Source organism: Capricornis sumatraensis, chromosome 7 (genome assembly GCF_032405125.1).
Source record: "Capricornis sumatraensis isolate serow.1 chromosome 7, serow.2, whole genome shotgun sequence".
NCBI lineage: Eukaryota > Metazoa > Chordata > Mammalia > Artiodactyla > Bovidae > Capricornis > Capricornis sumatraensis.
In genome coordinates, this window is record NC_091075.1 from 100,245,811 (window position 1) to 100,271,690 (window position 25,880).

Sequence of the window (25,880 nt, forward strand, 5' to 3'; positions counted from 1 at the left end):
GATACGGAACTTGACGAAAACCCCGAAGTTTTGCGAATCGGGCACTTACTGGGGTTGCACAAGCGACACAGTCCCTTGGAGTTCATCCGCCAATCCGAAGTGGGAGCGCATGAGCCGGAGCCTGTAAGAGAAGCCCGGGCGGGCCTAGGATTTGAGGAGTGGAGCTTCGCGTCAATCAACCTTGGGGGCGGACCTAACGCAGGCTCGGCGGTCTGGCCTACACAGGCACTACTCTGTGGCATCTCGGGTTCCCTCTAGCCGCACTCTGGAGGACTACACTCGGTTTCTTTCGGCCGCGAGAGGCCCCGCAGCCTCCGCCGAGCTGGGAGAAAGATGGCGGCAGCCGTGCGACAGGATTTGGCCCAGCTCATGAATTCGAGCGGCTCTCATAAAGATCTGGCGGGCAAGTGAGTATTTCCCGGGGGCCTGGGAGGTGGAGAGGCAAGCCAGAGACTTGTTCTCCTTGGATTGACGGCGGCTTTCGGATGTGAAGCTAGGAGCGGGCCTGAAGATGAAGGGGGCGGGCCTGAGGTCGGTCGTGGAGGCAGATGTTGGGAGCAGCAGAAAACTGGAGGGGACCTTGTGCAGGGAGCGCTCAGGACCATAGATCTGGAGTGGCTGTCAACTTTTTCAGCCCTTGATGGCATCCTTTACGTTCTCTAAAGATTCTGGAAGCGCGGTCTGTGGGACGACTGCGCCCATGGCCTTCTAAACCTACCCCTTCGCCCCTTCCCTTCGCTGGCCGGCCTCTCACACAGAATTCTGGCCTCTGTTTGCCTTTGCTGCGCCCGTTTTTTCTCTTTGACTGAGGGCCATTTGTATTCTGGAACCTTGGTTTAGAGTTTTCCGCGGAGATGGCTTCTTGAGGCTGACGGGGGCTGCTCAGGTATGGCCGCTTATCATGACGTCCAGAACTACTTGAACCATCTTCTGTGGGTTGTGTTTTGGGTACTCTCTCTCCCCGCCACCAACTCTGAAGGAGAGTATGGAGGAATGTCACCACAGCGTGGGTCAGGATGTCTAGAGTAGTGATGTTTGCAGAATTTTAAACATGATTAGAAATTTTGTCGGAATTTATGTAGAAGGGTTAAGTCCACTCCAACTTAAATTTGTGATTTGTGCCTTCCCTGCAGCCAGTTATTCAACAGTATTAATTACATCTAGATAGATAGATAGGGAGATAGATGTCTGTTTCCTCTTTGTAGATTTCACAGCACTAAATTTTTTTTGTAATTAACAGGCATTCTGTTTCAAGTGTGCTTCTCAAATTGATCCTATTTACATTTGACAGCTAAGATCAGGTTGATCCATTTTAACAGGCAACACCTGTTTTAACCTGGCCATTGAAACATTGAGTTTGTTTTATGTAGGCTGTAATGTATTTTGTCTGCTAGTAAATGTAATCCAGTATATCATTGGGAAATTTAGCAGTGCTATTGGGCTTAACTACTTTGTGGGGCAATTTCCCTCTCAGGAAGATGGGATAATTATAAGATAATTATTCTGTCTGAGGACAAAATAGAGTGTGTATATGCACCTAGAACAGTACCTGACACTTAGAGCCACAGGATTGTCCTCCTTATTATTATTAAGAAGCTGGTAAGTACGTATTGATTTAATCCCTGGGTTGGAAATAAATTGAATATGTCTCACTGCTCAATTCTTTTTGCATGTAATTTTGATAGATTTGGATGAAAGTAAAACTCACTTTTTTTTTTCCATGTTTGCTTTCCTTTTTGTTTTGTTAAAAAAAAAAGATAAGTGTGTTAGTTATCAGAAGAGATATAGTTTTCACGTATTTGCAGAATTCTGAAACTTAAGCTAAGCATTTACTTCCTCAGCTCTGAATTGCGGATAAACAATAGTATCTGCCTTATTGGGTGTGTCAGTTATTTACTGGTCTGTAACAAATCAAAAACTTAGTGGTGTAAAAGAAGTGTAATTTCTCAATATGCTTTAGATCAAGTAGATCGTTTTGCTGGTCTTGTCTGGGCCTACTCATGCAAGTGCAGTCATCTGGCAGCTCAGCTGGGGTTGGTAGGGCTAAAATGGACTTGCATACACATGTAGCTGTTGGCTGGGTCTCTCTTTCTGCACACTGTCTCTCATTCAGGGCCTTAGGAAGGTTTCAAGGGGGTGAAAGAAGAAGCTGGCAAGTCCTCTTAAGGCTACCCTTGGAAGTCTCACAACATCGGGTGTCAAGCACTGGTCAGAGTAAGTCCCAAGACCAGGCTGGATTCAAGACTAGAGGAAATGCAATCTGCCTCTAGTGGGCAGGTTACATTGCAGAGGGGCGGGATTAGGGGGAGGCAGTAGTTGGATGCTATTATTGTAAGAGTCTAGTGCACCGATTATTGTGAAGATTAAATGGAATAAAGTACTTGATAACTACTAGCCAGTGCTTCTTAAGGAAAGTCTTGGCCTTGCCTGTAGGTACATATCTGGTCCTGTCTGGGCAAGAATATGTCATATTTATTTTCACATGAAAACAGTTCTGCCAGCTACATGCTCTATGAGAGAAATACTCTTATACCAGTGGTTTTAGGGTTTGTATTAGGAGCGGAGTGACAAAGGTGGAGAAGGAAATGGCTACCCACTCCAGTATTCTTGCCTGGGAAATCCCATGGACAGAGGGGCCTAGGGACCCATGGTCCCTAGGGTTCCAAAGAGTTAGACATGACTTAGCGATTAAATCGGAGAAGGAAATGGCAACCCACTCCAGTATTCTTGCCTGGAGAATTCTGTGGGCAGAGGAACTTGGTGGGCTGCTGTCCATGGGGTCACACAGAGTCAGTCACAGCTGAAGCGACTTAGCATGCATGCATGCAACAGAGGAGTCCATATTAAGAAATAATGGAATAAATTCCTTTTTGAAATATTGCTGAATTACCAGCAATTTACAGAATATCTATGAGTAGTTATTCAATAAATATTGCTTGACTCAGTGAATAGCTGGAAAGGTGTAGAGTTTATATTTGAAACCAGGTTTCTGTACTCCAAAAAGCTAATTTTTAACCCGCCAGACTACGCTGCTTTTCTTGTCAAAACTTCAATTAGAAATACTTTCCCATAACTGTGAAATAATATTGCAGTTTAAAATTGATACAAAAAATCGGCCATGTGAGAAGCAATTTTGCAAATTATATATGCTGCTTTTGTACGTATGCATTGTGTTGATAATCTCATATAAGTTTCATAAGAGGAAATCCTTGAGAGAGGGCATTTGTTGTGCTAGCTTATTCACTTGGCTAAAACCTGTGTGGCTCTTCAGAATTCAGTTCAGATGTTACTTCTTCCATAAAGCCTTCTGGGAACAACCATTATCACGTCGAGGACTCGGTTATGTGCTCTCCCTCTGCCCAGTGGCATCCTGTGTTTACCTTTAGGATAGCGCGTCACTGTTTTGTCTTTTAACTTCTCTGCTTTTCCAGCTAGATTGTTACTTCTCTGAGGGCAGGTTTGAGGTCATGGATTAAAGGTCTTTGCTGAGTCAATGTTATACAGATATGACCCTGCCCACCCCACCCCCAGTTCTGTGGGATGGAGGGTACCCAGAGGAAGATATCAGGCGTTTGAAATCTAAACATTGCATTTTACAAGAAAACTGTTAACCTGGAGAAAGAAGAGAATGGGGGCTCTTGTAGTTGCCATGACTATAAAAAAGGTTGTTTTGCAGAAAAGAAAATAAGACTTTTCTGCCTCACAGAGGGAGATTTTGGATCAGAGCTTTCTGATAATACAGTAGAATAGATTGTCAAAAAATACGCTTAGTCATGTCCAACTCTCTGCGACCCTGTGCACTGTAGCCCACCAGAGTCCTCTGTCCATGACAGATTACACACATTACATACAGTATACACACACATGCCCCACAGGCAGGTTACATAGCCTCAAAGACCCCTTCTAATGCAGATTCTCTGGTTCTCTGTTATTCCCACATACAAATTTCAGTGATTCACATCTGAAGAGAGGCGTTCTGTAAAGTCTAGTGTTTGCCATATGCCAAGCATAACTTTAATTACATTTTAATCTTAAACAGTAAATGATATTATTTACATTGGTGATGGTGGTGGTAGTTGCTCAGTCGTGTCTGACTCTTTGTGGCCCATGGAGTGTAGCTGCCAGGCTCCTCTGTCCTTGAAATTTCCAGGCAAGGATACTAGAGTGTGTAGCCATCCCCTTCTCTGGAGGGTCTTCCCGACCGAGGAATTGAACCCAGGTCACCTGCATTGCAGGCAGATTCTGTAGTATCTGAGTCACCAGGGAAGCCCCAGATATTATTTACATTACATATGAGAAAACAGGTGAAATCCTTTGCTCTGAGGTCACATAGCTAGTGACAAAGCCAGAATACAGTCTGCTTGGCTCAATGCCCTTAACTTGAAATACACCTACCTTTTGGTTTTATATTTTCAGCAAACTGGACGCCTTTTCAGATTTTTTTTTTTTTTTGCCTGGGATATCTTCTTCTCCCATGTTTCCCACTTACCACTAAGTTCAGATATTTAAAATGTTTACAGATTAACCTCACTAGAAAATTATTTCTCTTCTAAATTATATTAGTGCTTAGCTGTAAGATTTTGTCTTTAATTTTGTGCAACTTCATTATGATGAGTGTGTGGATTTGATTTTGCTCATCTGTGTCAATTAAGTTTTGCTGTGAAATAAACCACCCCAGAACTTTGAGGCTAAAAACGAGAGTCATTTATTTAGCTCACAGTTGCGTTGTTGGCAGTTTGAGCTGGGCCCAGCTGGTTGATTCTTCCCTTCTCCACACGGTCTTGGTTCCACAGGGGCTCCACGTGTATCAGATCAGGTAGGCAACTCTGCTTCTCTGAGTTGGCTGGGGCAGTGGCACTGACTAGGCTACTTAACCTTATTATCCAAAAGATAGTGCAAGTGAAAGTTGCTCAGTTGGGTCCAACTCTGTGTAACCCCATGGGCTGCAGCCCGCCAGGCTCCTCTGTCCGTGGAATTCTCCAGGCAAGCATACTGAAGTGGGTAGCCATTCTCTTCTCCAGGGGATCTTCCCAACCCAAGGATCAAAGCTAGGTCTCTTGCATTGCAGGCAGATTCTTTACCATCTGAGCCACCAGGGAAGCCCCATCCAGTAAGTTGGCCTGGACTAATTCATGTGGCAAAGTCCGGTTCCAGGAGATAAAGATAAACACAAATTCTCTAGAAGTCTGTGCTTGGAACAGGCATGTTACTTCTGCTGCCTTCTACTGGTCAAAACAAGCTCAGATCAGAGGGTGGGGAGATAAACTCTACCTCTTGATGCAAAGACCTACAAAAAGTCACATTGGAAAGACACAGAGAGAGAGTAAAAGAATTGGGGCCAATTTTTGTAAATGCTCTATGGCATTATCCTGGTTAAGCTTCCTTGTGTTTCTTGAATCAAAGGATTGGATTATTTCATTGTCTTAGAGGTTTATCAGCTCGCTATCTGTAAATATTGCCTCTATCATATTCTGTTTTCTCCTCTAGGACCCCAGGGAAACCCTTGTCAGGCCGTCTTACTGTGACCCCTCTGCCCTTTACTCTGTCTTCTGTACTTTCCGCTTCAGTGCTTTATTCTGGATAAGTTCTTCCGACCTGCTTTCTAGTTTACCAGTTCTTCAAGAGTGTCTAGTCCACTGGGAAGAACTCAACTGAGTTTTAAGTTTTGGTGACATTACTTCTTAGTTATGTAGTTTTGGTGATTCTTTTTTTTCAAATGAACTTTTTATAAAGACAACTAGCCAATCTGATCACACGGACCACAGCCTTGTCTAACTTGAAACTAAGCCATGCCGTGTGGAGCCACCCAAGATGGATAGGTCATGGTGGAGAGGTCTGACAGAATGTGGTCCTCTGGAGAAGGGAATGGCAAACACTTCAGTATTCTTGCCTTGAGAACCCCACGAGCAGTATGGAAAGGCAAAAAGATAGGACACTGAAAGATGAACTCTCCAGGTCGGTAGGTGCCTAATATGCTACTGGAGTTCAGTGGAGAAATAAATCTAGAAAGAATGAAGGGATGGAGCCAAAGCAAAAACAACACCCAGTTGTGGATGGGACTGGTGATAGAAGCAAGGTTTTGGGAAAGATTGAGGGCAGGAGGAGAAGGGAACGACAGAGGATGAGATGGTTGGATGGTATCACCGACTCAATGGACATGGGTTTGGGTGGACTCCGGGAGTTGATGATGGACAGGGAGGCTTGGCGTGCTGTGGTTCAAAGAGTCGGACACAAAGAGCGACTGAACTAAACTGAACTGAGTTTCTTGAGGAAACTTTAAAAGCTTGTCTTTTTCTCTATAAACCTGATAAGCATAAGTGTGTTTCAGTCTTTCTGATAACACCAGTATCTGGAGTCCCTGTTTTTTGCTGTTGTCTGTTGTTTCTGTTGATTCCAGGTAATATTGTCATAGTGGTTTCCCTGATGGCTTAGTTGGTAAAGAATCTGCCTGCAGTACAGGAGACCCAGGTTCGATCCCTGGGTCGGGAAGATCTGCTGGAGAAGGAAATGGCAGCCCACTCCAGTATCTTTGCCTGGAAAATCCCATGGACTGGGGAGTCTGGTGGACTGCATGCAGTCTGTGGGGTCACAAAGAGTCAGACGTGCCTGAACATCTCAGCGTATTATTAATATTGTCATATACCTTGTAATGTTTTTTTACTGGGCAAATTATTTTAAAATGTATTTTTAGAAACAACTGGAGGCCTATGATATTACCTTTCAGGGAGGAATTTCGTTTCCTTCTGCCAGGGACCTGACAGTGCTAGGAGCCTAGGACCAAGGTTTCCAGATTTACTAGTCTTCCTACCAGATGATCCTTAGAATAGAATTTGTAACCTTACTTCCAAAGTGTGAATGTTTCTTCCTCTGGCACATAAAACCCCTCAGACTCCTGTTCTAGTTTTTATTAGTTGGCCAGAAATTGCAGCTTGCCGTGTTTCCAGCAGACAGCAGAACACCCCAGAGCCAGCCCACTCCCTTCTCCCCCCAGGTGCGCCTCTGCCTCTCAGACATCCTTCCACAATCAGCAAATGCTTTCAGGCAGAAGCTGTGAACCTCTTTGTTCCCTTAGTCTCTTCTGATTACCCTTTCTTGTTAGGATTTTATGCTGTTAAATTTTTTTTTTCATTTCTTTCAACTTTCTATGTGTTTTTGGAGGTCATTGTGGTCCAATCTCTAGTTCACCAACATTATAAACAGAAAGATCTGTGAATACATACCTGTTATACTCGTTTTGAGCATAGTGACTGTGGTACATTTTCACGTGTATGTGTTTTATTGACCTCCAAATCCCTTCAAGCGCCAAGAAATCAGAAATTGATACACTGAACTTTAATTCACATAAGTGATAGGTGCTTGATAAACATTTGTTGATGATAAATGCATGGGACAGATACAAGATTGCCTTACTTAACTAAATTTCTTGTCCTCCATAGTATTTTTTTTGAAAGGAAAAATACATGGTACTTGTCATGTACCACTCCACATCAGGCATTTTTCCATCTTTCCATTGTTGTAGATTTTTAAAATTTTTTTGATGTTCCCAATATAGATTAGTTGATTGATAAGTTGTGAAACTGTATATTAAAACTTAAGTTATTAGCAAATTTTTATAAGTGAGACATTGTCATCTTTGAATGTAATATTATTAGTATAAGATAACTGGGATTTAAGAATAAGAGGGTTTAGCCATAGTCTTGATTTAATTTGTATGAAAAATAAGCTAATCTAAAAAAGAAATCATAAACCAATGAATGTATTAACTAAAATCATGCCCAGGGCAATAAAGTGTATTTATAAATGTAGACAGGGAAAAAAAATCGATGTGCATATGAGTGTGTGTATATGTATATATACAGAGAGATTGAGATTTTTTGTGTGTGGGATCTCAGTTCCTTGACCAGGGATTGAACCCCGGACCATGGCAGTGAAAGCCTGGAATCCTAACTAGTAGGGCACCAGGGAACTCCTGAAAATGAGATTCCGTCTGAATAAGTTATTAGATGACTGTATTTTATCCCTCAAATTTAGCAATTTTTATTTTAAAGCTTAATAATATTTCCTTTCTTTCTTAGACTAGTTTGACTTTTCTTTTGGAGTTGGCCGTCTTTTCTGTCAGTATACCTGCTTTACAAAGCCAGTTTGATTCATTGCAGTTTTGCGAAATCAGTCAAGCTTGTGAGAATATCAGATAAGAATCAGTGAGTGCTGAACTGTAGCCTGAGGATGTGCCTTACAAATAGAAGTCATAAATTTGAAAGAATTTGGGTCCTATTTGTGTGTTTTTGTTTCTTGACTATATTCTGGATACTGTTTTGAATAATTGCAATTAGGTTTTTAAAAAGCATTAATGAATGCTTTTAATAAATATTATGATTGAGACAAATAAAGAGGATTAAGAATAGTATAATACCTATGTATCAACCACTCAATTTAAGAAATAAAATGTTTTAATACCGTTGTATCTTTGAGTGCTTATGATGTGCCAAGTACTGTTCTAGGCATTAGATGTGCTATACTTAATTGCTCAGTCATGTTTGACCCTCTGTGACCCCATGGACTATAGCCCGCCAGGCTCCTCTGTCCATGGGGATTCTCCAGGCAAGAATATTGGAGTGGGTTGCCATGCCCTCCTCCACATAGGAGTAAACAAAACAAAAAATCCTTGTCCTGATGGAGTTGACAGGTTAAGAAGCAATTTGCTATCGCTTAATAATTCTTATCAGTCTTGTTTTTAGCATTACCCCTCATTTTTAGAATGCTGCTTTGAATTTTTGTGATCATGAATATTAGAATAGTTGTTAGAAGCGAATGCAAGTAAAGAACTAACGGGCACTGCCTGACAGCATGAAGGACGTTCAGTCAGTACATTTAGCTTGGTAGGGTGTGTTCTGTACACACTAAGACACTTGATCTCTAGTATTTGGCTTCATTGCCAGTCAACATTACCCTGTTGTTGGTAATCCTATATTCATTAGGGCCATAAGGAAAAGGTTCTGGGTCACTTCAAATAATGTCCTTGTGCGTACATTAGTGAAGGATATATAGTTTACCTTTTGAGGCACTTGAAAGAAAATTGATGTTTTAAATTCAGAACTGAAACTTTAAAGAAAAAGTGGCATCTTAGATCCAGTAATTTAGTCTTTTTGTGATGGACATGAAAACTAAAAATTGTGGTATACTGTAAAGAAAACTAGAAGTGGCCCTTTGAATTATAGATTTAATGTTTCTTATGATGGACTGAAAACTTAAAAAAAAATCTGTAGTGTACTACTATAAAGAAAGCCACAAACTAGAGCACAATGAAAGAAACCAGGGTAAATAGAAATAAACATCAAAGTTAGTATTAGATTATATGCTCATACTCAGTTGCTCAGTGTGTGACCCCATGGACTGCAGCCCTCCAGGCTCCTTTATCCGTGGAATTATTTAGGCAAAATGTTGGAGTGGATTGCCATTTCCTCCAGGGGATCTTCCTGAGCCAGGAATCAAACTCGTGTGTCCTGCATCTCTTGCATTGGCAGACAGATTCTTTATTAGTGAGCCACCTGGGAAGCCCATAGTCTATATAGGTGACTTCTAAACACACATTTTTTTCTCTGTATTATTTTAGGTATCGTCAGATCCTGGAAAAAGCCATTCAGTTATCTGGGGCAGAACAACTAGAAGCTTTAAAAGCTTTTGTGGAATCAAGTAAGTGGAAGAAAAATTCCATGTTTGCCTTATATTACCAAGTTAAGACTTAAAAGCTTGCTCAAGCCTTGTTTTAGATTAAATTGTCAATATAATTTACATTGCAAGTAAATGAAATATGCATTGAGCTTGATTGATTTTAGAATTTAAACTACATGCCACTTGATATTTGTTTTTCAATCAACTGTGAAGACGTTGTTACATTTACATATATGGTTTTGCATAGTTATTAATATAATAACTGCTGAGAGGCAGTATAGCAAATGACAGAGAATAGTCTGGATTCAAATCCTGGTCTGCTCTTTTATTAGCTGTGAGATCTTGGGTAGATTATATAACCTCTCTATGCCTCTTTATTTCCTTGTCTATAAAATGGAGATATGATAACTACCCTGTAGAATTGTTGGAAAATTAAATGAGTTAATATCCATAATAAACTGCTTACAACAGTACCTGGCATATGATAAGTGCTAGAGAAGAATTAGCTGTTGTTAAGAACATTTCTTTTGAATGGGAACTAGAAATTTCCATTCTTTTAAGATATTCTTCCCTACTCCCTTACTTCAAACATACCCAGTTATTTTGAAAATTACTCAGGATTCAGGCTGGAATTTATTCTGAGTTGACAATATTAATGATACTTGATAGTGCTTTAGTTACAGTATGCTTTCACACACATGCGTCACACAGGCTCTGTTTTGTAACCCTGTGATTAACAATATAGGTGTGAGTTCAGTTCAGTTCAGTCGCTCAGTCGTGTCTGACTTTTTGCGACCCCATGAGTTGCAGCACGCCAGGCCTCCCTGTCCATCACCAACTCCCCTCAGTTCACTCAGACTCACGTCCATGCAGTCAGTGATGCCATCCAGCCATCTCATCCTCAGTCGTCCCCTTCTCCTCCTGCCCCCAATCCCTCCCAGCATCAGAGTCTTTTCCAATGAGTCAACTCTTCGCATGAGGTGGCCAAAGTACTGGAGTTTCAGCTTCAGCATCGTTCCTTCCAAAGAAATCCCAGGGCTGATCTCCTTCAGAATGGACTGGTTGGCTCTCCTTGCAGTCCAAGGGACTTTCAAGAGTCTTCGCTAGCCCTATATAATATATTATAAAATGAGTCTCAGGATTAAGTGATTTTTTCCCCAAGGACATTTCGTTAGTCTGTGGCAGAGCCTAGACTTTTAACAGTTATAGGTGCCTAATGGCATTTGTGATGAAACTGTTCTCCATCACATCCGGTATCGTCCAATTCCAATTAATACACTGTAAACTGATTAGTTACACAGCCTGTCAGTTACTGCCTCAGATAATGCCGGCTTGCAATGTGAAACAAACTGGCAGTGGTTTCAGAAAAACTCATAGCTTTTTAAAGGCCACTGCACTTAGTAGTAAAAGAGTAGTGCTTTTTATAAACTTTGAATCCAGTGAACCCCCCCAAAAAAAGCAGTCTACTGTTACAATCATTTGCATCAGCTGAATAGTTTTTGAACCATCATTTATTTCCCTAGTAACTACTGATTTAAACTTAATTTATCTAAGGAGTGGTTTACAAACATGATGCATCTTTTAAAAATGTAATTAAAGTGATAATAATAACTGACATTTGTTGAGTGATATGTGCCAGGTATTGCTTAAAGCGCTTTAGGTAAATTGCATTTAAGTTTCACAGCAACCTTCTTCACAGATTTCTTCTGTGAACCTAACTTCACAAAAGAGGAAAGAGAAGCACAGGGAAATAAGTCTCTTGCCTGAGGGCATATAATCAGGAGGGTTTGTAAGCAGTGTGGCTTCAGAGTTTTTATCCTTAATCATGTATAATAATACAGCATAAATGTTTGCAAGCAAAGGCATAAAATATGTTTATACATCTTGTTGTTTTGTCACTAAGTCCTGTCCAACTCTTTGCAACCCCGTGAACTGTAACCCTCCAGGCTCCTCTGTCCAGGGGATTCTCCAAGCAAGAATACTGGAGCGGGTTGCCATTTCCTTCTCCAGGGGATCTTTCCGACTCAAGGCTCAAACCTGTGTCTCCTGCATTGGCAGGCAGATTCTTTACCTCTGAGCCACCAGGGAAACCCATCCATACATCTGTGCTGACCTAAGTTCTTTTTTTTTATAGTAGAAAATGACTTTTTTAAAAATATATTTTTAAGCCTCTATTTATTAAAATTTTTTTGTTCTTTTCTTTTTTGGCTTCACCATGCAGCATACAGGATCTTAGTTCAGCATATGGATCTTAGTTCACTGACAGGGATCAAACCCATGCCCACTCCTGTGAAATCATGGCTTCCTGACCACTGGACAACCAGGAAATTTCCTAGTACTGACCTAAGTTCTTATTTGTTGTTTTTGTTGGTAAAGTACAAGTGGCAGTAACTATCTCTACTCACTTTATTTAAACTGAATGAAAATTGTTTCACTGTTTCTTCTTTAACTCTTTTTTCTGTAGCTACATGGGCTATAAGGATGTAAATAAAAATATAGGTATTTCTGTGCCTTCACTTTGTAGAAATATAAAGAAGAGAAAGGAATAACATAAAATTCTCAACTGTTAACTTTTTCTCAGCCATTTCTGATTCTTAGAAAAGTTGTGGTATTTAAAGTGTCTGACTCTTTGAGACTCCATGGACTCTAGCCTACTAGGCTTCTCTGTCCATGGGATTTTCTAGGCAGTAGTACTGGAGTGGATTGCCATTTCCTTCTCCAGGGGATCTTCCCAACCCAGCGATCGAACCCGGGTCTCCTGCATTGTAGACAGACACTTTACCATCTGAGCCACCAGGGAAGTCCAAAAGAAGAGAAAGAATAACATAAAATTCTCAACTGTTAACTTTTTCTCAGCCATTTCTGATTCTTAGAAAAGTTGTGGTATTTAAAGTGCTTCCCAGGTGGCACTACTACTGCTGCTAAGCCACTTCAGTCGTGTCCGACTCTGTGCGACCCCATAGACGGCAGCCCACCAGGCTCCCCCGTCCCTGGGATTCTCCAGGCAAGAACACTGGAGTGGGTTGCCATTTCCTTCTCCAATGCATGAAAGTGAAAAGTGAAAGTGAAGTCGCTCAGTCGTGTCGGACTCTTAGCGACCCCATGGACTGCAGCCTACCAGGCTCCTCCATCCATGGGATTTTCCAGGCAAGAGTACTGGAGTGGGGTGCCATTGCCTTCTCCACCAGGTGACACTAGGTATTTTTAATGTTTTGGTGCAGTTGTTAAGTGATCAAATAATTCAGAATAAGAAAAACTGGTTCTGTAATATAAGGTCATAGGAGTATGGAGATCAGTAAAGGTACACTAATATATTTTAGTATTAATTTTAGGTGAAAATTGATTGCTTAGTGAAAATATACAGATTATTCATGTTTTTCTTATCCTTTACTTTTTTTTAACAAGTGGTAAATGAGAATGTCAGCCTCGTGATCTCTCGCCAGTTGCTGACTGATTTCTGCACCCATCTCCCTAACCTGCCTGATAGCACAGCCAAAGAAATCTATCATTTCACCTTGGAAAAGATCCAGCCTAGAGTCATTTCCTTTGAGGAGCAGGTAAATACCTAGAGCAGTGATTTTTGTTTTATTTTTAGGAATTTGTTTATTATGTTTTATTTTTTTTTAAGTATTGTTGATTGTTGATTATAAGTTTCAGGTGTATGGTAGAGTGATTCACAAGTTTTACAGGTTATATTCCATTTATAGTTAATATTGTAAAGTATTGGCTATTAAGAGTGGTGAGTTTTAAACCTGAGATAGCAACAGTTATTTTGAGAGATACCATTAAATTTTTAAAGGAGATAATCATTCAATTTTATTTCTACAAAATGGTGTGCCAAACAGCATTTTACAATATAAGATCAAATAAGTATTATGATACTTTAAGTCCAGCTGACATTTGCTTATATACTATAATTTGCTTTTATGAAGCAAATACTACTTTTTAGACTATTTTATTTTTGAAAGTTATTTATGTATTTACTTGGGACTGTGCTGGGTCTTTATTGCTGCACAGGCTTTTCTGTAGTTGTGGGAACCAGGGGCCACTCTCTAGTCGCAATGTGAGGACTTCTCATTGCAGTGGCTTCTCTTGTTGGAGAGTGCAGGCTCTCGGCACACAGGCTCAGTAGTTGTGGCTCATGGGCTTAGTTGCTCCTCAGGAAGTGGAATTCTTCCTGATCCAGGGATCAAACCTATGTCTCCTGCATTGGCAGGCAGATTCTTTACCACCAGACTTCCAGGGAAGCCCTAGATTACTTTTAAAAATCAATAAATTGTTAATTAGGCTGAGAACATAGGAGAACTCCAGCATTATATGTGCAGTGACACAAAAGCAAAACTTAATATTTAAATTATTGCCATAATCTACATTACAGAAATGTGTTCGTTCACTGTTTTGATATTTTATGACTGCAAAGTTCACAAAAGAAATTTGGGTAGTAAAGGTAAACTTTTACTATTTACTTGCCTGTAGAGTGTGTTGAATAAGAGCATTGTCATGATAGACTATCATTCTATTTATTTTAATTTGTTACTAATATCAATAGAAATAATTTAACCCATATACTTCCTATTTCAGGTTGCTTCCATAAGACAGCATCTTGCATCCATATATGAAAAAGAAGAAGATTGGAGAAATGCAGCCCAAGTGTTGGTGGGAATTCCTTTGGAAACAGGACAAAAGTATAGTAAATAGTGGATATTGGATGGATATGTATAACTGTTCACTTACTTTTTTCTTCCATTTTAGAACAGGAAACAGATAATGAACAATTTAATGAATAAATAGATAAATTTTGTCCCAAGTTAGAAGGTGATAAGGGCTATAGAGAAAGGGGATAAAGTGGGGGGTGGGATGTGTTACTAAACAGGGTGATTAGAGTGGTAGGGTGGTCCTGATACCACCTTTCTAAACACTTCAAGGGGGTAACGGAGAGGCTGTGCACTCCCTGAGAGAAGAGTGTCAACAGATCCTCTTGGAGAGGATGGCTAGTGCAAAGGCTTTAAGATGGGAGCTTGCTCAGAGTGTTTTAAGAAGACCAAGGAGACCACTGTGGGTGGAGTGAGCAAAGGGGAAAGTGACGGAGGGTGAGATCAGAGCGGACTGGGGACCAGAGTACGTGGAGCCTTGTCAGTCATTGTAAGGCCTTTGGCATTTTTCTGAGTGAAACTGTGAAAAGCCTTTGAGGGATTTTGTACAGAGGACTGACGTAATCTGAGTTACGTTTCATTTTTTAAAAAAACATTTATTTCCTTGGCTGCATCAGGTCCTAGTCGTGGCACACAGGCTAGTCGTGGCGCACAGGCTCTCTGTTTTGGCTTCCGGGCTTCTCTAGTTGTGATACGTGGGCTCAGTAGTTACGTTGCACAGACTTAGTTGCCCCACAGCATGTGGGATTCCTGGTTCCCTGACCAGGGATCAGACCCACGTCCCCTGTGTTGGAGGGTGCATTCTTAATCACTGGACCACGAGGGAAGTGCCTGGCATATTTTAGAGTCATTCTAACTACTGGGTTGAGAATGAACTGTAGGCATGCAGTGATAGAAGTAGGGACATTAGCTGAGAGGTTTATGCACTACTGTAGGTGAGACAGAGATTGTGAGAAATGTTGGACTTTGAATATGTTTCTAAGGTAAAGCTAAGGATTTCTTGACAGCTTGGATATAAGAAAAAGAGCCAAGAGAAGTCCTGAGTTTTGGTTTGAGCAACTGGAAAAACAGAGTTGCCATCTACTGAATGGTAGAGAACAGGTTTTGAGGGAAGATCAAGAGTTCTGTTTTGGACATGTGATAACCAAGCAGAAATACCTAGTAGAGAGTTGAATTTGTTAGTCTGGAGTTTAAAAGAGAGGTCTGGACTAGAGATGTATTGTCGCCTGTGGGAACCACTGGGATATAAATGGAATTTAAAGCCATTAGACTGGATGAGATCTCCGAGGCAGGACATAGAGGTAGAGAAGGGGACTGAGTACTGGGTCTTCTGACATTAAGAGGTCAGGGCAGGAGAGGAGGATTGTCCACTGAGGTAAGAGGGAAACCAGGAGAATGTGGAGTGTGGTATCTGCGGAGCCAAACGAGGAAAGTGTATCAGGAAGGAGCAAGTGATCAATGCGGTGTTGATGGTCATGTAAGATGAGGAGTTGAAGGTTAACCATAAGAGTGAGTGATGTGGAGATTATTGGTGGTCTTGACGGAAGCTGGTTTGGTGAAATGGTGAGAGCGAAAGCCCGACTGGAGTTGTTTACAGGAGAGGGAAGAGAAGAATTGGAGCTGGGGAGTATGGGCAAGTCCTCAGGGAAGTGTTCATCAAAGGGAGCAGAGAAGTAGGGTAGAAGATGACAGTAGATGTTAGGTAGAGATTGTTTTTTTCCATGATTCAGTGGAAGGCAAAACTCTGATCTTGGGGAGTAATGGAGGGGATTCTTGCAGGAGTAGAAGAGAGGGGAAGGAATCCAGTGGAGGGATAGGCTTCAGATAGGCCAGCAGATGGTTCATACTTGGCAGAGTTTTTCAACCTTGGCGCTGTTGGCCCTTTAGATTGGATAGTTCCCTGTTAGGGAGGCTGTGCTAGGTATATGCAGATGTGTAGCAGCACCAGGGGCCTCTGCTCCTTGGATGCCAGTGGCGCCACTACTCCTAGTTGTGACTATCAAAAATGTAGACATTGCCGAATAGTCCCTGGTGGGCAGACTAGTCCCCAGTGATCTACCCTAACAGCCAGGAACACAGAGTATATGGTGCAGATGTTAGTAATATGGCGGTGGAGCTTGTGTAAGTACTCTTTGATTATTTCAGTATCCTTAGCGAAGTTGGAGTCAGAGTCATCAGCTGATAGGGGTGGGAGTAGTGAGGTTGAAGAGGTACAAGAATATCAGAAAAATTCTCCAGGAGAGCGGGATAGTAAATAGGCTAAAGATGGACAGTATACTTGGCAGCATTAAGGCTCGTTTAACAGTTGTAGTCTGTAAAATGAGATCTGGCAGATTGGTCGGCTGCTTTTCTCCATCGGAGTTCAGCTACATGGTTGGAAGAAAGGAGTGGATGAACTCTCCGATTTAACCAGTATTTTGATTTTGCCCAACAAGTACAACAGCATGAGAGGAACAAGGCAGACGAGTGCATACGCAATTCAGTGATTGTAATGATTGGCCATAGGGGTCAAGTGAGGTCAGGAGGAAAGTGAGGTTTTTAAGGAGAAAAATACAGTAACAATGTAATAGGATCAGTGGTTTGGGGGTCACAGTGAGTTCAGTGGATTTTTGGATTTGAGATACTAGAGAAAATGAGATGGAAGAATGATTAGAAAAATTAAGATGATAGTTTGTAACTCTTATTCAGCCAATCTTGCCTTTGATATGATTCTGAAAAAATTTATAGTTCTTTATATTGTATAAGAAAGATGAAAGTTGTGAAACTCTTGGTTGTATTATTGAACATACTTCCTTTTTCAGTTGGCAACTGTAAAAATATGAACTAAATGACAAAAAATATTTTCAGTTACTTCTCTACTCTTTCACCAGATGAATAAGGGATTCTTATTTTGTCTTCCTTAGTATGTGTGATTATAAGGCAAATACTACTTCAGGTATCTTGCCTTTTGTGTGAAATGATGCCCCTTGAAAAAGCAGTCAGTATATAAAAATGCCTGTATATATAGATGTTGAATTTTGTTTTCTAAGGCTTCTTGTTAATTCAGTTTTTCCTTTGATAGTTTGAAAAGGCTGAAAAAGTTAAAGTGTTAGTTTCTCAGTTGTGTCTGATTCTTTGCGACCCTATAGACTGAAGCCCACCAGGCTCCTCTGTCCAGGGAATTCTCCAGGCAAGAATACTGGAACGGGTTGCCATTCTCTTCTCCAGGGGGTCTTCCTGACCCGTGGATTGAACTTAGGTCTCCTGCATTGTAGGCAGATTCTTTACCATCTGAACCTCCATGGAAGCCTCTGAAAAGGCTGAGGGCTTTCTTAATTGCTTTAGTCTTATGCTGTCTGGAGCAGTGTCTCGTTAGTACAGAGCAAATGATTTATTTTTCATTGGTAGTTGACGTGAATACTGTTCTTTGCAGTGGTGGTTATTAACGTTTTGAGAGTACTGTGACATTATGTATGAGAATACCAAGAACTGAAATTTCTATGGTTTTCTAAACAAGTTAAAGTGATTTGGATAAATTATTGAGAGCTTGTTTCCCTAAAAAAGGATTCATTCTGATTATGAAAGTAATAGATATACTTGGCATAAGAAATGAAAATGCAGAAAAATACGGTGCTGTTTATAGCAATATATGTAAATATGAGTTGTGAATAGAGATAATAGAAAATATTAATAATATATGACTTATGGAAATTTTTGAATTGATATAAAAATTTTTGAAGAATTAGTTTCAAAGTTAGGGCCAAGTCAGTTGTAAACTCTATTCTTGCCACATGGTAACACCACTTTTGGTGATAAGTAGAATTAACTTTTCTGTGAGGGTAAATCTTGAATTATGTGAGTTTTGAATTATATAAGGTCTTCAATTATGCATTTCTTGCGTGTAAATGTGACCTTTGGGATAAGAAGAAAAATGAAAACTACCTGTATTATAACTCCAAGAGATAATTGCAATTCCTCTCTTGATGTATGTATATAGAAATACATTTTGATAGTGTTTTTATGTACTTTTTTATCCTTTTTTTCATTTACTGAAAACTTATGACTATTATCAGAAATAATTATTATAATAATGACACTGTATATAATTATTTTATATATATGTAATTGTGTAGTGTCTGTCATCTTTATATATCGCAACTTAATTACCATAAATACCATTATGGGTGATTTCCATTTTTTTCCTATTATGGATATTTATGAATAACTTTACAAATGAATATTCTCTACACGTATATGTGTGCACATGCATGATTTTGGGGGGGATTTATTTTTTAGAGGTAGAATACAGTAGGTGAAGAATATATCCATTTTAAAGGAGTCAAAGAATGGTTGGAGAGCATACTGCCAAATTGTCCAGAATGGATGTACATGTCCATAGTTCTTTTGGTGGTGGTACATGATATGTCCTTGAACTGGGCTTTTAAAATTTTTTTAAAGATCTTTGATTTGTGAGATTATCTGAGGATTAGAAGAAGCTAAAATAGATATGAATAATGACAAAAATAATGAAAATTCAGTAAAATTTATTTGGAAATGTTTTTTAGCTTCTCTGTGTTTTTCCAATGCAGTAAAAAGTTTGAGTCCCTTATAGTAACAGAATATATGTGTACATATCAGGAAAACATAACTTATTTTCTACCAGCCCTAAAAATTTTCTTGGTGAAGTAGTCGTTCTGTGTCTTTCTGTTATCACCTAGACAGTACAATGTTGATTATAAACTGGAGACCTATCTGAAGATTGCTCGGCTATATCTGGAGGACGATGATCCAGTCCAGGCAGAGGCTTACATAAATCGGGCATCGTTGCTTCAGAATGAATCAACCAATGAACAGTTACAGATACATTATAAGGTAACTGATGAACTGGTTTGGAATTAATTTTGTGTTGGAGAATCCCACAGTATTAAGGTGCTCCAGAATATCTGATAAATGCTGTTGTTATACATTAGAAATTCTCTTTCCTTTTGCTTTTTAATTCTTCTCCCTAATTGAAACGTTTTCCCTCTTAAAGGTATGCTATGCACGTGTTCTTGATTATAGAAGAAAATTCATTGAAGCTGCACAAAGGTACAATGAACTCTCTTACAAGACAATAGTACATGAAAGTGAAAGACTAGAGGCCTTAAAACATGCTCTGCACTGTACCATCTTAGCATCAGCAGGTAAACAAATCATTTATGCTTTAATGAGTAGAAAGCTATCTTTGCTTAATAATTTTAGGTTTGTTGCTATCCGCTGGAGAAGGGATAGACTACCCACTCTAATATTCTTGGGCTTCCCTAGTGTCTCAGCTAGTAAAGAATCCACCTGTAATGCGGGAGACCTGCGTTTGATCCCTGGGTTGGGAAGATCCCCTGGAGAAGGGAAAGGCTACCCACTCCAGTATTCTGGCCTGGAGAATTGCATGGACTATATAGTCCATGGGGTCGCAAAGAGTCAGACACGATGGAGTGACTTTCACTGCTATTTGAGGATTTGGTGAGAAACTGTTCTTCAAGAGAATGTCTTATTAATACAGTTATGATAAATTTAATTAAAACATTTAAGCAGTAAGAGTAGGTTGCTAACTTAAGACGTTTTGAAAATATGTATTTACCAGCCTCTTACCCACAGATATTAGGAATTGTTAAGAGATAATCTGAAGGTTAGTTCTGCTAAAATATCACTGAACAAAATGGATATTAAATTGAGAATTACACAAAGGGAAATGAAAATTAAAATCTAGAAATGGGTAATATAATTAATGTACTGCTTTGGGGATTTTAAAAAATTTTTAATCTTGAAGCCTCAGTTTTAGACCTGGCACTTATCTTTTTCTCCAGTAAATATAAGTAGTAAACTGTTCTTTGTCCTTTTTACTAAACTACAGCATGTAAATCATTCAACTTATAAAGCAGGAAAGGGCATTGAGAAGAAATGCTGATAATTCTAAGCCATGGTGTTTCTAAATCATTTTATAATGTTTGTTTTTGAACTGTGTTTAGTTGAGAGCCTAATGACATATTCAGACTACACATTTCATTCTGTATAAAGCAGTGATCTTATATATTTTTGTTACTGAAAAGACAGTACATAAAATGGTACCACTTTCTACTCTGAAGAACTATTACTGATTTCTTCTATCTCTTTCAGTATATAAGTGTGTATCCTCCTTTTTATACACAAATTATAAGATGATATACACACTTTTGCAGGGTGCTTTTTTTATGTGGCTGTCCATCACAGTGGTCTTTATACAACTCATAAAACTCATTCTTTTTTATTTTCTATCCTTTGGCTTTATCATAATTAGCCAGTTATGATGCTGTAGTGATTATACGTGTATGTATAGGTTAAATTCTTGAATCTAAGGGTGCATACATTTAAAATTTTGATAGAAATTAAAGTTGCCTTTTAACGTTACCCTCTAAACAACAATGTCTGTGTGTACCTAATTGTTGTGTTGTTCAGTTGCTTAGTTGTGTCTGACTTTTTGTGACCCCATGGACTGCAGCAAGCCATGCTTCCCTGTCCTTTACTATCTCTTGGAGTTTGCTCAAGTTCATGTCCATTGGATTAGTGATACTGTCTAACCATCTCATCCTCTGCCGCCCTCTTCTCCTTTTGCCTTCAGTCTTTCCCAGCATCAAGGTCTTTTCCGATGTACCTGGTTATTCACACACACATTTCCAAATTTTTTTATCCTTACTAACCTGGTAGAAGAAAGGTAATATTTCATTCTAGTTTTAATTTGCATTTCATTTACTATGAATGCTTTTGAGCATCTTTTCATGTGTTAAAAAAAAATCATTATTGAAAAACCCATTTTTTTGGAGTAAATTAGTCTGTTTATGTTCATTAGCCATTTTTTATCTTTTTCTTATAAAAACTGTTCACATATATAAGAAATTAACAAGTTTTTCTCCCAGTTTATTATCTTTTTTGGCTTTATTTATTTTTTAATTTTTGCCACTCAGAAACTTTAGATTTTTGTATAGTTAAATATTTTAATCTTTTATAGCTTTGGGGTTATGTCGACTTGCTTAAAAGGTCTTTCCTGTTCTGAAATTACATATTTTAGATTCCTTCATGTTTTCTTCTGCTACTTTAAGTTCTTGAATCCTCTGATCTTTCAGTTCAGTTCAGTTCAGTCACTCAGTTGTGTCTGACTCTTTGCAACGCTGTGAACCGCAGGATGCCAGGCCTCCCTGTCCATCACCAACTCTTGGAGTTTACCCAAACTCATGTCCATTGAGTCAGTGATGCCATCCAACAATCTCATCCTCTGTCATCCCCTTCTCCTCCTGCCCTCAATCTTTCCCAGCATCAAGGTCTTTTCAAATGAGTCAGCTCTTCACATCAGGTGGCCAAAGTATTGGAGTTTCAGCTTCAACATCAGTCCTTCCAATGAACACCCAGGATTGATCTCCTTTAGGATGGACTGGTTGGATCTCCTTGCAGTCCAGGGGACTCTCAAGAGTCTTCTCCAACACCACAGTTCAAAAGCTTCAATTCTTTGGCGCTTAGCTTTCTTTATGGTCCAGCTCTCATCTCCATACATGACCACTGGAAAAACCACAGCCTTGACTAGCTGGACCTTTGTTGACAAAGTAATGTCTCTGCTTTTTAATATGCTGTCTAGGTTGGTCATAACTTTCCTTCTAAGGAGTAAGCGTCTTTTAATTTTGTGGCTGCGGTCACCATCTGCAGTGATTTAGACTCTGAAAAATTGAGACCCCTAGAGAGCTTTTGTTTATGTAGAGTATGTCTGCTGCTTAGTGTATTAGAAATTGAAGTGAGTAATTTAAAAATATTTATTAATTCATTTAAAAGTAACAATAATAGATCTGTTACATATAAACATAAGTGACTTTTTTGGACATACCACATGGCTTCTTAGTTCCTGACCAGGAATTGAACCCACATCCTCTTTAGTGGAAGTGTGGAATCCTAACCCTGGGACCATCAGAGACGTCCATGCTTGTTTTTCTAAATGGCTAGTTATTTGAGTTGGCATTCTTTATTGAATTGTGAATCCCTTTTCTCCCTGTTGCTTTGAAGCACATTATAATAGATTTCTGGACATAGTATTCTGTTCCATTAATTAGCCTGTGTATTTCTGAATACACTCATACTATGCTCTTCAAATTATTATAGCTTTATCTTTATAGTGTCTTAGCAGATCTTCTTATTCTTCATTACTCTTTCCTAAAATTTCCTGGCTTTTTGTTATATTTGCATTCTCTCATTGTCTCTCTTTCTTTCTCACACCCACACTCATGCATGCACACACACGCACACACACACACACATTTTGATGTATCATTTTAAAGTAATTTGAGGGCCATCATGACACTCCTTCATATATCATGATGTATTTTCTAAGAATAGAAACATTTTTTTCTGTGTAACTGTAATACCATTATCATCCCTAAAAAAGTTAACACTGTAGAATTTAGCAACTGGTCCGTATTATCACTGCTTCAGTTAGCTCAAGGATATCTTTTATACCTGCCTTTTTCATCTTAAATAAGGAGGAATTTTATGTGTGTTATTTGGTGATTATTATTCTTTAGATTCTTTTAGTCTAGAAGAGTTTCCTCATTCCCCCCACCCCCAACTTTATTGCGGTATAGTTCACGTACAACATTGTATATAGTTTCCTCACTTAAAAAAAAAAAAAAAAACTTTTGCAGCCAATTAAGCCGACTGTGCTCTTTTCCCCATGGGGGCCCAGTGTGCAGTGGCTGCAAACAGCAGCCTCCTTGGTAGTGTATGCAGCCTGTTGCTTGTACAGGTTACCCTAAGGGACCTTGGATACAGCTCTTTCCGGTGGACATTCATGACTAGCATGCTGTCCCCAATCTAGGCTCCAGACAGGTATGCATGGTCCCTTTGGAAAGCCCTGGGGCACACTGGCCAGGGTCCACATTGGCCAAGTCATAATGTCCATCCGCACTGAGCTGCAGAACATGGAGCCTGTGATTGAGACCCTCCTTGGGGCCAAGTTCAAGTTCCCTGGCCACCAGAAGATCTACATCTCCAAGAACTGGGCGTTTACTAAGTTTAGTGCAGATGAACTTGAAAACATGGTGGCAGAAAAGCAGCTCATCCCGGATGGCGAGGGGTCACATATTATGTACACAACCCTGATGGTGGCACTCTGGACAAATGAGGGGCCCTGCCCTTATGAGAGCCTTGGAGTGGTCGCCTCCTTCCTCTTGCCCACTGATGAATCTTACGTTCCTGTCCAAAAAAAAGAAAATACTGACTTTGAAGTTATTATAAAGAATATCCTTCATCCTAGATTTTCTGATCTATATGATATGTACTGTGCTTAGTCGCACAGTGATGTCTGACTCTTTGTGGCACCATGGACTATAGCCCACCAGGTTCCTCTGTCCATGGAATTTTCTAGGCAAGAATATTGGAGGGAATTGCCATTTCCTCCTCCTGGGGATCTTTCCTACCTAGAGATTGAACTTGTGTCTCTTGCATCTCCTGCTTGGTGGATTCTTTACACTGTGCCACCTGGAAAGCCCTCTTTGAGATATATATATGTATCTATCATATATATATCATGTATCTGTGATATATATAGTTAATTTATTCCTTAATCCCATAGATTCCTTATAAAATAGAAGTTATACCCAAAGGTTATATTAGATTCAAGTTAATTTTTTTTCTAGCAAGAATACCTTATAATGATACTATATACTTGCTGTTGAATCATGTCAGCACATACTGCTACATTGTCCCACTGTTAGTGATGCTGAGTTTGTTCATTTAATTAAGGTAGAAACTCCATTGTAAAGGTACATTGTCCTCTTTGTATTTTGTAAGCAATTCATGGGGTGCTGCTTTGACACCACAAAAATTCTGTTTTCCAAATTCCTTTCCATGATTTATTATCTGTTAATAATCCTTGCTGGATCACTCATTGCATGTAGTATAAAATGAAAATGAAAAATGGTGAATTATTCATTCTTTGTTCCTTTTTTTCCCAAATACCACTGTGAACTTTTTCTGTGCTTATTCTTCTGCATGTAGAAGCACACAAAACTGTACATACAGAAACATGTATGCACAGAAAACATGTACACACAGAAAACTGTACATATCAAAAGTATACACTTCAGTGAATTGTCACAAATGAAAGCCACCATATAGTCAGTGCTCAGAAAAAGAAGCAAAATATTACCAGCACCATGAAAGCCTCTGTCCTGCTTTCTCCTAATCTCTATCCCTAACCCCCAACCCCTAAGAGTGGTCATTAGTATATATTAATTTTGCCTGCTTCTTATGTTTATATAAATGAAGTCATGTAGTATATATACTCTTGTCTTTCTTCTTTTGCTCAACTTTATGAAATTTATCCACATTGTTAGAGGTATTTTCTTCATTTTTGTTGTTATGTGGTATCCCATTCTGTGGATATACCACATTGTTTATACTATTGCCTTGTCATTGGCTATTAGTAATAGTACTGCTATGAGTATTATTACATATTTGACTCAGTTTTTAAATTTTATTTTTGTGTTACAATAAATTATGGTTGTGATTCTTTTTGATGCTCAAGTTGTCCCAAATATGACCAAATTATGTCTTTTTGACATGGCCCCCCTGTTAGTCTTTGAGTGCTTGCCCGATATATAGTATAAAAAGATGCCTTAGGCTCCTTTTGTTTTTTTCCCTGCCCCAGAAGTGAAATCAGCTATTTTTTAAGGATTTCTAGTTCCTCTTAATGAGGTTAGCAAGATTAGGATAGTAGGTATGTTCACTGATGCTGGATGGCATTGTCATTTAGGTTCTTTCAGTATATAGAGCTAAAACTAAATTTAAAAAGAAAAAGTCTGTTCATAATTTTATTTCCATTAGTTCACTTTTTAATATCATCAGTTATCATGTGATTTTCCACCACTTAAAGGTACTCGAAGGTGTAAATTGAGACTATGAGAATCAAGTTTTCCATCTGAGAAATGTTTGTTCATCTTTCATCAGTTGTTTATTATTACCAGAAGGATGCATGTTTGTTACAGAAATATAAGTAAGCAAGAAGAAGAAAATAGCAATTAGCTGTAATTTGAACCATTTGTAACATTTTGGCATATGACTGGTTCTCCATATCCATGGGTTCTGCATCTGCAAATTCAACCACCCATGGATTAAAAATATTTGGGGAAAAATTTTTTAGAATGTTCCAAAAGCAAAACTTGAATTTGCCAGCCAGAACTATTTATATAACATTTACATTGTATTTACATTTACATTGTATTGTCTTACATTACAGTGTACGTTGTATTATACATAATCTGGAGATGATCTAAAATATGAGAGAGGATATATGAAGGTGGTGTAAATAGAGCATCATTTTACTTAAGTGACTTTTGCATTGGCAGGTTTTGGTATTTATGAGGGAGTCTTGGAACCAGGCCCTGTTGGCTCCTGAGAGAATGATTGTGTATCATAATCTTCACAGATGAATATAGAGTTGATCCTTATTATTCACAGATTCCATGTAGGTGAATCTACCTACTTGCTAAAATTTGTCACCCCCTCCCAAATCAATACTTGAGG

At 39.2% G+C, this 25,880-nt stretch overlaps 1 protein-coding gene and 1 non-coding gene across 3 annotated transcripts in view; both read left to right on the forward strand.

The window, feature by feature from the left end:
* The first annotated feature begins 309 nt into the window (after positions 1-309).
* COPS4 (COP9 signalosome subunit 4) overlaps positions 310-25,880 on the forward strand; it is a 38,455-nt gene continuing 12,884 nt past the window's right edge. For both annotated transcript variants that reach the window (XM_068975152.1, XM_068975153.1), the window contains exons 1-6: positions 310-407; positions 9,614-9,693; positions 13,078-13,229; positions 14,254-14,357; positions 19,022-19,175; positions 19,336-19,486. In XM_068975152.1, coding sequence (XP_068831253.1) covers positions 334-407; positions 9,614-9,693; positions 13,078-13,229; positions 14,254-14,357; positions 19,022-19,175; positions 19,336-19,486 — 715 coding nt within the window. In that variant the 5' untranslated portion in view covers positions 310-333. The remainder of the gene's footprint in view (positions 408-9,613; positions 9,694-13,077; positions 13,230-14,253; positions 14,358-19,021; positions 19,176-19,335; positions 19,487-25,880) is intronic.
* Positions 22,994-23,128, forward strand: LOC138082462 (small nucleolar RNA SNORA70). The gene has a single exon (XR_011145092.1). It is a non-coding gene; the product is annotated as a small nucleolar RNA SNORA70 (small nucleolar RNA).